The 12,521-nt window shown below is 41.7% G+C and overlaps 1 protein-coding gene across 1 annotated transcript in view; it reads right to left on the bottom strand.

Moving 5' to 3' along the window:
* Positions 1-12,521, bottom strand: part of CNGB3 (cyclic nucleotide gated channel subunit beta 3) — a 69,651-nt gene that overhangs the window by 42,539 nt on the left and 14,591 nt on the right. Inside the window, exons 3-4 of the mRNA XM_062568369.1 lie at positions 11,194-11,305; positions 4,831-4,843 (exon numbers count right to left, since the gene is read on the bottom strand). Coding sequence (XP_062424353.1) covers positions 4,831-4,843; positions 11,194-11,305 — 125 coding nt within the window. The remainder of the gene's footprint in view (positions 1-4,830; positions 4,844-11,193; positions 11,306-12,521) is intronic.

The raw sequence follows: 12,521 nt of genomic DNA, 5'->3' as shown, positions 1-12,521 counted from the left end.
TATTTTATTTTGAGATGTTTGAAGGTTGTTATTTTCTCTCTCCTTAGTCTACGCTTTTTAACACTAAATGCTAACAGTGATTTTAGAAAGTCAGTGATTTGCTCACGTGCAATGGAAACTTTTTGTCTGAGAAAAGGAAAACTTTGGCCATTTTGTTTATGGGGAAATGTAACTTGGATCTCACAGTACGGGGAGGGTAGAGAGTGAAATACACCAATGATATAAAATCAGAAAAAGCAGCTGGGAAGACTGTAGATTCTGTTTGATCCCACAGTCCGGTAGAAAGGGTACAAAATGGCAAAACTCAGAAAAGGCAGAAATGATGGATTCGTTACCACTTTGGTATTACAATCAGATGAACAAAAACGTTGAACAATCATGTCATTTAGTAATGATGTGCAGTAGGTGGTAAAATAAAAGAAAATAAACAGTCTTTACAGTCTTTAATACTGCAGGCCCCACACCCTGTATTTTTTTTATTTTTTTTTTTTTTGCCAAGAAGGAAGATCTGGAAAGAGTCCTCATTGTGTGATGACTAAGAAGGCTGCTCAATTTCCTAGCTCTCTTTACCTAGCCTGATTCATTGCTCCAAAAGCCAATTTTAAAGAGTTTACAGATTACTGGCTCCAGTACTTTCTTTTTCAGAGAATGGGAATAATATTTGTCACACTCTGTGGGAGGAGGTGAGTACTCAGCGGACAGAGGCTTGAGCTGTATAAGAATGTTTTTAGCTCAAATGTACCTCAGTAAGCTTTAATCCAGCTAGCAAGGGTGAAAATAAAGACATGATTGCATAGATTCAGCTTAGGCGGCAACTAAAGTTGCTCCACTGCTAGGAACCCTGGAAGATGGTTACAATATACTGAAGTTGATGCCACCTCCTTTGCTACCTGTGCCACTAAATTCAAATTAGCTAGGGGCAAGCGATTTAGCTGTGGTCCTATCTTCATTAGTGGTAAATTGTAATATAGCTGCCTGTGCGAGAATTACTTTCATGTGGCTTTCATAATATATCACAAAGAAACTTGGCGGGAGAGAGCAAGAATCCGGCCCTCCACGAGGACTTTCAGCTGCCTCTCCCCTAAGACCATCCGTTTATTATCTGCAGATAATACTCACTCTGAGCTGCCTCTATCACACTCATTTCTAGTTCTGCAACAAAGTAAGCAGGTTCCCTGCAGGCAACAGACTGTCTCATCACGGATCTCCAGGGTACCATTTGTGCCGGTCACTAAACGAGGCTGGGGTGCCACACTCCTCCGACTTCTCATCTGGTCCTCATAGCGCTCACTACCTGTCGCTGTTTTCTGACTCTGATTTCCTTCTTGCAAGCACTCACATCAATATCCTCCAACACACCTCTTGCAGGATGCTTTTCTTGTGGGATTTTTTAATCTCAAATAGCTAAGATTTGGAAAAGGAGTAAATAACTGGATATAGAAGATAGTAATAAAAAGTGTGAGACAAGATTAATTATATGCATGAATACTTACACAATTTATAAAGTAATAATCAGTTTTCCTTTAATAAATTATAATAGTAAATCATTATTTCTTAGATTTACATGCCTATCAGCTTTATCAAGAAAGACACTGATATATTTACAACTGTTTAGTGAAATTATACCACACACAGTGTATCTGTCAGTACTCGTTGCTTTGCCTGTTTCTCAGCAATTGATTCAACAAATAATAGCACAGGGAATATTTTTAGTAGCTTATAATTTCTTCCTTTACAAAAAAAGATCTTTTTATTTTAAAAATGTTAGATCAGCAAAGGATTTATACAAAATGCTCATAATTAAAGAAGTAAATCAGCAAGAGAGTATGAAAAACTATTCTCTTGTTTTCTTATAGATTCTAAAAAAAGATTTTTTTTCCAATTTCTACACTCAGAAATAGATATATAACTGAAGCTTAATTTAAAATACTAAAAGGAAAAGAAAAAAAAAAAAAAAAAACTAAATGACATTTCAATCTGCACAATGACATTCCTGTCCTTTTATTTGCTTCATTTAACCCTCAAGGACAAACTTTGAAATTTTCTACTTTTTTAACTTCAGGCAACCTACCTGATTGTCCTGCAAAGCGAGCTGCATTAAATAGCATGTGTAACTGCATCCTGCAGTACAGATGTAATTTAAACCTGTAGGAAAATACATCTCAGGTATGATTCCTGCAAGTTTCATCCATTTTGGCACAGGCTGTACACCAGAACCTTTCTATTTAATTTACAGGTTCTCAATTTATCCAATACAGAAATTCAAATTCAGGCACTAAAAGTGACAAGCTCTGAAAGACCTAAGGAGGTGGGATATTTGTGCCAAGAAAAATATTTTGATTTTTTCATACTTTAAAGTCTTTCTGGCAAGAATTATGTACAAGATGCAATCCACCTGTTTGCAATTTTAACTTCTGTAGTGATTAGCTGGAAACATCTAGAGAAAGATACTAGTCTCTGTATAAAATATTCTTGTAGCTATATTTGAACAGGGGTCTTTCAGAAGTGCTCAGCGTTGGCCTTGTTTTACTTTCTCTCAAGTCATTTGGAATTAGTACCATGAGTCCCTCGTGTTCCTACTCTAAATAAGGATATTCTGGTGTCTTTGCAGTTGGTTGATATTGAGTGTGTTTCTCCAGGGTGCTGAGATTTCATCCTCTGATAGGGCTTAGCCTCTCCAAGATGCATCTGCTGGGTTGGTTGATGTGTTGCAACTAGTGGATGGCAAGCACTAATAAACATGGTAATTTTCTTGGTTGAAGAAAATTGAGCTAAATGAAGTGCATTACTCACTAAGAACAGGCTACCAGCAGGAGTTCTCTTTATTAACCTGGCTATGCACCGCAGAGCAAATTGCCTCTTAATCTTTGTTTGTTTTGTTATCTTTTTTTTGCTATTAGCCAAATTGGAGAGGAAAAAAATATCCTTTATGGGCCTGAGAAAGACAGGTATAACCTGCTTGGTAATAGGATTTGTCTATGAAAAGGGTAAAATATGAACACAGACTTCAGTCTATGTGAATCACCTTTCCTCATATGGCAGTTTGCAACACTGGAGCTCTCTTTATTATTATTATTTTTTGAAAATGTTGAAGGTTGGGTTTCTGAATTTGCAAAAGCAGAATCAGAAGCGTGTGTGTTCTGTGTGGGACTGGTAAATGTATTTCATTGAATTATTATATTTTATTAAAATGCATTTATTTTATTTTATTTAAACATGTTTTATTCATAACAGTCAGATTCTGCAGGTGGCATATGAGCTATAAGTTTTTGTTCCTCTCTAACCATAACCCAGAATATGTAAGATATTGACAAGAAATCTAAAAGCACCTGAAGTCCTAGTTGCCCAGTGCGTTTTTTTCATTACATACTCTTAAATATGTGGCCTGTGAATATGGATTGTCATTTTACACAGCATTTCACAGTTCATGATCCTTGACTGGGCTTTCAGAATACTGCCATACTATTAATAGTACATTGTAATCACCTTGCTAATCTGGAAGATGATACACTTACACCTTTAGCCAGGCTTAAAGGCTTTGGAAAGATGCAGAGGAGAGAGCAGGTCAGAGAAGCTCTTTGTATCCCTCCGTTTCCTCTGCTCTGTGCTCTCGGAGGCTTTGTGCACCGTTCTTTCACCCCCTGCTCTTTCTAGGACTTGCTGCAGCTTCTTCACCTCCTCCCCTGACACCAGGTGTTCCTACGACTTCTTGCTTGCAGATCTGCCTCCCCTTTGCTCCTACACACCAGAACTCTTCACACAGCAGCCACGTGCCACAGACTGTATGTCGGTTCCCAGCCCTCCGTGCAGGGTTGCACAAGCACCTCACGTTCGTCTCTCCTGTGTCACCTGTGTGATCACTGGAATCATAGCGTCTTCCTTTAAGTTTTTATTAGAGTTCAGGTTCCAAACATACCCCTGCAGAACATATTATGTTGTTTTCTCCCCTGTACAAATGGCAATATTTCTCTCCTTGCGGAGGTGTTTTAACTTGCACCAAAGTCAGTAAAGTCTTTCTACAGGTACCTAAAACATTCCTTGAGCTTAGGAGCTGCTGAGGTATGAACTTTTCAAGTTCTCTCATTGCAGAGAAATAATATTGACAATGCTTCTTTCAAAACATTTTTATTGTTTTTTTTTCTTATAGTTCATGACCAGAACAAACCGTCGTCTAGTCTGTCCTATTTATCACAACCTATTACTTTCAGGATTTCAGTTTCATGAAATACTCCAGTCAATCCTGCTGACTTGGGATGAAGCAGCTGCTTGCCACCTTTCCCGCATGCTTTGGGGGTGCCCTTGGTCAGCATTAACCCATAAGAGAAGTGATTATTTTCCTACTGGATCCAGCTGACCACATGGCTGCACAAGCACAGGACAGGGCGTGGGAAGACATGTCCAGGGGAAAAGGCGCATCAGGTTTTAGTCATCAGAATGATCTCAGACTGCCAGAAACTGTTCACCAATTGCCTCTCTGACTGTGGCTTTTATAAATTGAGTTTAAATCTTCGTCATACTGAAGGAAATAAATTATTCTCTGGGTTAAAACGATGAGAAAAAAATGCACCTTTTAAATAAAAAATATGAAAATCAGCAAAGGTTATATGAGTAAGGGACCTGAGATTGTTCCCCCTCCTGGAGGTTTGGTTGCTGGGGCTCAGGGCCAGTTCAGAGTCAGGGCAGCTGTGGGCAGTCCCTCTCCCTTGGTGGTGGTGGGAAGAGGCTCTCAGACCCGCTGTGGGGAGGTCTCAGCAAGAGCCCCAACCCCTGTGCCTTGCTGCTCCCTGACAATACTCAGCATTTGCTGGCTACGCTGCTGGTGCTGGCAACAGGGTTTTGGATTCTATGACCATGGAACATGGTTTGAAGACCAACAACCAGTGGGGAGAGATGGGATTCACCTCACCAAGTGGGGCACATTTGCCTTTGCCAACAGGTTGGCCAGCCTAGAAAAGAGGGCTTTAAACTAGGTAGGAGGGGGGAAGAGGGGTGTCATAGAGACAGGGTAGATGACAAAACACAACTCGGGTTGGGGGGCCTCCAACGGGTGTATGCAACTGGGGATGTGCATTCGGGACATGGCTATGGGCAACCCCTGTACACCCTTCCTGGGAAACCTGCAGGCATGACCACCTCTTTGAAATGCCTGTACACCAATGCACGCAGCTTGGGGAACAAACAGGAGCTGGAGATCTTTGTGCGGTTGCAGGGCTGTGATCTCATTGCAGTCACAGAGACATGGTGGGATAGCTCCCATGACTGGAATGCTGCCATGGATGGCTATGTGCTTTTTAGGAAAGACAGGCCAGGAAGGTGAGGTGGTGGAGTTTCTCTTTATGTGAGAGAGTAACTGGAATGCATCGAGCTCTGCCTAGGGGAGGAGGAGGAGGAGGCAGTCAAGTGCTTATGGGTAAATATCAAAGGGCAGGCCAACATGGGGGACACTGTTGTGGGTGTCTACTACAGGCCACCTGACCAGGAAGAGAAAGTTGATGAAGTCTTCTATAGACAGCTGGAAGTAGCCTCAAGCCCTGGTTCTCATGGGGGACTTCAACCACCCTGACATCTGCTGGAAGAACTACACAGCAAGGCACAGACAGTCCAGGAGGCTCCTGCAATGCATAGATGATAACTTCTTGTCACAAATGGTGGGGGAGCCTACGAGGAAGTGTGTCCTGCTGGACCTTGTCCTTACCAACAGAGAGGGACTGGTTAGAGATGTGAAGGTTGGGACAGTGACCACGAGATGGTGGAGTTCAGGATCCGGCAGGGAAGAATTAAGGCAACAAGCAGGATTGCAACCCTGGACCTCAGGAGAGTGGACTTTGGGCTCTTCAGAGACCTAATTGGTGGAATCTCATGGGTTAAGGCCCTAGAGGGAAGGGGGGTCCAGGAGAGCTGGCTAGTATTCAAGCATCATTTCCTCCAAGCTCAAGAGCGTTGCATCCCTATGTGTAAGAAGTGCAGCAGAAGGGGCAGGAGACCTGCATGGGTGAGCAAGGAGCTCCTGGCCAAATTCAGACAGAAGAAGAAAATACACAGAATGTGGAAGAGGGGACAGGCTACTTGGGAGAAATACAAGAATGCAGTCAGAGTATGCAGAGATGCGGCGAGGAAGGCTAAGGCCCAACTGGAATGGAGTCTGGCAAGGGATGTCAAGGACAACAGGAAGAGCTTCTTCAAATACATCAGCAGCAAGAGGAGGACTAGGGAAAATGTGGGCCCGCTACTGAATGGGGCAGGGGTCCTGGTGACAAGGGATACAGAAAAGGCAGAGTTACTGAATGCCTTCTTGGCTTCAGTCTTCACTGCTAAGGGCAGCCCCCAGGAATCCTGCAGCCTGGATGTGAGGGAGAAAGTCCAGAGAAGGGAAGACTTTCCTTTGGTTGAGGAGGATGGGATTAGAGACCTTCTGGGCAGGCTAGACATCCACAAATCCATGGGCACAGATGGGATGCACCCATGGGTACTGAGGGAGCTGGTGGATGTTGTTGCCAGGCCGCTCTCCATCATCTTTGAAAGGTCCTGGAGAACTGGAGAGGTGCCTGAGGACTGGAAGAAAGCCAGTGTCACTCTAGTGTTCAAGAAGGGCAAGAAGGAGGACCCAGGCAACTATAGGCCTGTCAGCCTCACCTCCATCCCTGGAAAGGGGATGGAACAGCTCATTCTAGAGGCCATCTCCAGACATACGGAGAAAAAGAAGGTGATTAGGAGTAGCCAGCATGGATTTATCAAGGGGAAATCCTGCTTAACCAACCTGATAGCCTTCTATGATGGAATGACTGGCTGAGTAGGTGAGGGGAGAACAGTGGACGTGTACCTTGACTTCAGCAAGGCTGTTGACACTGTCTCCCATAACATCCTCCTAGAGAAGCTCAGCAAGTGTGGGTTAGACGAGTGGACAGTGAGGTGGATTGAGAACTGGCTGAAAGGCAGAGCTCAGAGGGTTGTCATCAGTGGTGTGGAGTCTAGTTGGAGGCCTGTGGCTAATGGCGTCCCCCAGGGCTCAGTACTGGGTCCCATCCTGTTCAATTTCTTCATCAATGACCTGGATGAGGGGACAGAGTGCCTCCTCAGCAAGTTTGCTGATGGTACCAAGCTGGGGGAGTGGCTGATACACCTGAGGGCTGTGCTACCATTCAGAGAGACCTGGACAGGCTGGAGAGTTGGGCGGAGAGGAACCTCCTTAGGTTCAGCAAGGGCAAGTGCAGGGTCCTGCACATAGGGAAAAATAACCCTAGGCACCAGTACAAGCTGGGGGCTGACCTGCTGGAGAGCATCTCTGCAGAGGAGGACCTGGGAGTGCTGGTGGATGACAAGTTGACTATGAGCCAGCAATGTGCCTTTGTGGCCAAGAAAGCCAATGATCTCTTGGGGTGCATTGGGAAGAGTGTTGCCAGCAGGTTGAGGGAGGTGATCCTTCCCCTCTACTCAGCCCTGGGGAGGCCTCATCTCAAGTACTGTGTCCAGTTCTGGGCTCCCCAGTACAAAAGGGACATGGAGCTACTGGAGAGAGTCCAGCGTAGGGCTACAAAGATGATCAGGAATGGCTGTGAGAGCTGGGCCTGTTTAACGTGGGGAGGAGAAGACTGAGGGGGGGATCTTATCAATGTGTACAAGTACCTGAAGGGAGGGTGTCAAGGGGATGGGAACAAACTCTTTTCAGTTGTCCCGTGTGACAGGACAAGAGGCAATGGGCAGAAACTGAAGCACAGGAAGTTCTTCCTGAGTGTGAGGGGGAATTTCTTCCCTGTGAGAGTGACGGAGCCCTGGCACAGGTTGCCCAGAGAGGTTGTGGAGTCTCCTTCTCTGGAGATCTTCAAAGCCTGCCGGATACAACCCTGTCTAACACGCTCTAAGTGACCCTGCTGAGCAGGGGAGTTGGACTAGATGATCTCCAGAGGTCCCTTCCAACCTTACTGATTCTATGATTCTATGATTCTAATTGCTACCGAATATCTCTCATGCAATTTTTATCCTGTATTTAAAAAAAATTATTGGATTGTGTATGTGCATATATGTTTTTATAAACCTTCCCCAACATAAGTAATCTTGATATATTAAAAAGGCTGCAATTAATGTTTTATGTTGGTACCATGTTAATAAGACTCCTCTGCTGCCTATTAGAGTGCAAATTACGTTGTGAATGTTCCTCTATGCCCTTATTTCTTGCTGTGAAGAGACTGCATATACTTAGCCTTCCCTCTCAAACAGAGATTATTATTGCTCAGCAGATAGCTATTCATGGAAATAACCTATTACTCTGTTATATTATCATTAAAGATAGAGGAGAGAAACAACAAGGCAGACCTGTGTGGAATCCTATCTAAGCCATTAGGAAACAGACATTAAAAGTTTCAGTCATTCTGTCATAATTCGGTGCCTTGGCCCATCAGCCATTCAAGCGTGTCTCCTCTTCTAGACATAGTGTTCAGATGGTTGTAGGCAAACCAGAGTTATGTCTCTCCGCTCTTTATTAATGTCCGTCACGATGCATTTTTATATTTGAAAAATGAGAAAGTGCTAAGAGGGAAAGCCAAAACATTTTTTTTCTTGCAGATAAACAGTTTCTGTGGGAATTTTCAGGAATACATGCAGTCTCAGTCAAAGCTAAGTCATTCACTTAGCAAGAGAATAAATTGGTTTGTTCCTTCAGAGGAGATTCACAACACTGTTTTCCTGTTAATAGATAATATAGGCAGTGTTGAACCAGGAGTAAAAGCTAGCCTAATGCAGATGAATTGGAGGGTGGCTGCAGTTAGCGCACAGTCTCATGAACTGTCATACATATAAGTAATCCAATTGATTTCAGTAAGTTAATCACATTAGTATAATTTTTCATATTGCCAGATTGCATAGTTGAAGGCATGGGCCTAAGATTTAAGAATTTAGGTTCCTTATGTGGAAGTTCATTACCACTCCCTGAAATTATGTATGGAGAGACACAGACCTGATCTGAAATAAAGGTGTGCAATTTAAAACACGTCAACTGTGTTGAAACAAATGCTGCACCTTACAATGTATATAGTGACAAGGACTAAAGTCCTCGTTGCCTGCCTTCTTTTCTCTTCCTTCACCCATATTTCTGAGCCTGTGCAGATGAATTTAAAAAATTAAGTTACAGTAGCAGAGCATAAATTCAAATATTTTCTATTAACATAATTTCCATGAAAGTTGAGCTGCTCTGGATACATATGGTTTGTGAGCAGATATGTATACACTCCCACAAGCCTTCGCTTACTATAGATCTCACTGATGATCTGTGGGCATCATTCCAATGTGCATACTGATGATTTCCTATTAGGCAGAAGATCAAGCAACATTCTATTAAATTTTGACTCTTGGAGAATGATTAGTATAGGATAATAGTTTACATAAGCCAAAACATAGTGTCAGGACCTTGGGTACAGCAACAAACCTAAATGGTCCAGAGCAGCCTCACCTGGGACCTCTGCCCACACCCTTTACCCATGGGACTGAGGGCTCTGTTTAAGCTCAGGCCCGGACCTTCACTCCTTGCATAAGCAATGTTGTAGGTGTGCCTGTCTGCAGTCCTGCCAACTGTGGGCAGACTGCTTTATCTCCTGGGACAGTCCTAGGACCTGTACTGTAGGTGCCTTGTCTCCTGAATAGGCCACTCACATGTGTGTTGTAACTCGTCTCCAGTTCTATTGTTGGCTCTGTCTGGACTTTGGATCCATGCAAGGCTACAGCCTTGCTCAACCCTGTCTCTGGCCCGCTCTCCTTTTGCTCCTGACTGGACTCCCTGGATGGACCTTGGGCCTGGTTCACCGCTTTGCCCTGTTGATGGACCCTGTTACCAGCATACCCCTTTATTTCATAAGTACATTGCAACTACATTTAGCGTAGCGACAGAGTTCACCATAGCAACATATCAAGGAATGGCATAAAGAAGATACTTTAGCTGGGTTTTCATTGTTGACCTACTGATTCATATCCGGATTATTCAGTTATTTATAACATTTCCAGTCTTTTTGGAAGGCATTATGTATAACATTTCCAGTCTTTTAAGGAGGCATTATTTTTATCACATGTATTACTTCTAGGGAGAGGTGTATGCACTGGTATTTTGCTCAATTATTCCTGGTCATTGTGCTACAAACTCTATCCTAGTAAAAGAAAGGAAATGAGAAGACAGAGTTAATTGCAGTTTTCCACCACCTAACAGGTAGTGGAACATGTTATACATGTTCCACAATTATGCAGAATATTCTGTTATACAGAACATGTATCCAAACTATTCTTGGAGGTGAACTGCAAGAGGAAAAGAAGAAACAGAAGCAAATTATGGTGAGAGAAACTTTGATTAAGTGTAAGGTTTCATAATGAGAGCAGCCAAAAATTGGACCAGATTTCCCAGAGAGTTTGTGCATAGTCTCTGTCCTTGGAGACAGGTATTCACTACTGGACTAGGCAAAGCTCTGAGCAACCTAATCTAATTTGGAAATTGAATCTAAGCTCAAAGTTGGCTCTCCTTTTAGCAGGAGGTTGGACTAAGGACCTTCTGGCGGTGCCTTCCAACATGAAATATTCTATGAATCTATGGTTCTGTAATGAGCACAGATTACTCCAAGATTATTGTTTTCTGGATTTCACCTTTATTTTTATTTTAGCAAAATGAATAGACACCTAAGCTTTTTCCAGAAGTTGAACAATTGTAGATTATTCCCTGAAAGACCTTTATAGTTTCATTTGTTTGTTTCTTCTTGAGAAGAGACAGTCCTAATCCTCCAGTTGCAGATACTAATGCCTATTTAGTGGTATAACTCAACAAAAGATATATGCAAGGTAAAAACCTCTTAAAACAAGATGATATACCAAACATTTCAGCTATTCAGGGCAGCGTCCTAGGACTTACATAGCAGAATAATAATAACTGAGCAGTAATAATGTTAGAAATAGCATATATGGGTATTTCACTGTAGACAGAGCAAATCCTTTTCCTCATTTCTGCAATTTAGAATGAGGTACAGAATAACCTATCAAAAACACTTACTAGATGAATACCTCATATGTGTGGTTGCCTTAGAACTGAAATTATGTGCAGAATCCCTTCAGGTTCTTGCAGTGTGCCAGATGCAGGAGGGACTTTTAAAGAACACATGAAAATGCAAAATTATTCTGATATGTCAGGAGAAAAAAACCTCGTGGTTTGTAATTGAATTTACTCACCTGGCATCTTCTTTCCCATCACTAAGCTGACCTTGTTCCTTTTGAGTTGTCTTAGATGCTTCAGTTGATTTTTCAGGTGTTGAGGGCTCAGGTGTTTTTTTTGGAGCTGTATCTGCAGAGGAAAAGGTTGTAATTTTAGAATATCAATTTTTAAAGAATTATGATAACACTTTTGGAACAATCACAGCTTTACTGCCATTATATCTTCAATGGACAAGTACTATACATTACAGATTCTGCGTCCAGAGCTTTGAATAATTTCCTCATAAATGTATTTCAGTGCCAGCTGTACAGAACATGTTTATGTTGATAGTGCTACACACGAATATGTTTATTTTTAGAAGACGTAACTTCCTCATGATTTTTAATGTAGATGTTTCTGTAGCCAGGGCAACAATGGTCAATACAGTGGCTGTGGCTTTTAAGAAACAAGGACTCATGCAATATTATAGAATTAGTGTATCTGCATATTTTTTAAATAGATAGAGGACAGATAGATAGATGTCCAGAAATATCACATGAAATTCAGGAAGTAAAATGAAGAATAGCTTATTTGCTTATGCATAGCAAATGCTAATGACATTATTTTTACTCTAGTGTTTGGGTTGCATTATTTATAGGGCACAACAGCCCTATTCGTTGTTGAGTAAATTATGATAGAGATATATCATTAGGGATGTGGATATGTAGAACTCTTTTACAGATAAGTGTGCTAATGACATTATTTTTACTCTAGTGTTTGGGTTGCATTATATATAAGGCACAACAGCCCCATTCGTTGTTGAGTAAATTATGATAGAGATATATCATTAGGGATGTGGATATGTAGAACTCTTTTACAGATAAGTGAAACAAACTTCTTGCTGATCTTCTTTAAAAATGTTAATTGTAACAAAAATGAAGAAATAGACTAGCTAGTTTCACTTTTCTGTATGCATAGGATATGCTCTCCTGCCATTTAAGTGCCCTTATATGATTAAATATTCCAATTAGTCTTATTTCTTTACTTTAAATTTGCATGCTGAAAAATAATTGGAGAGCTGTCATCAATCTGACACTTTGCATAAAGGAGGAACAACCCCATCCTTCATAAATACTTTAAGTAATATGATTATAGGGAAAAAGGCTTGGCAGCAAAACATCATAGCAAATAAATCTGGAGCCTGTTATGTCTACTGCATTTTAAATTCAAGAGAGTTGAAAAGAAGTCAAGCCTTGAGTATTTCATGCAAATAGCATAAGAATAATTTTCTGATAGTTAATCTCCACATTTAGAGAGCTGTTATTCATTTCAGAGGGGTTCAAGCTGTCGTGACAGCGAACTGTTA

Source organism: Rhea pennata, chromosome 2 (genome assembly GCF_028389875.1).
Source record: "Rhea pennata isolate bPtePen1 chromosome 2, bPtePen1.pri, whole genome shotgun sequence".
Taxonomy (NCBI): domain Eukaryota; kingdom Metazoa; phylum Chordata; class Aves; order Rheiformes; family Rheidae; genus Rhea; species Rhea pennata.
The sequence above is the reverse complement of the archived record's forward strand: the minus strand, read 5'-3'. Positions and strand labels throughout refer to the sequence as shown.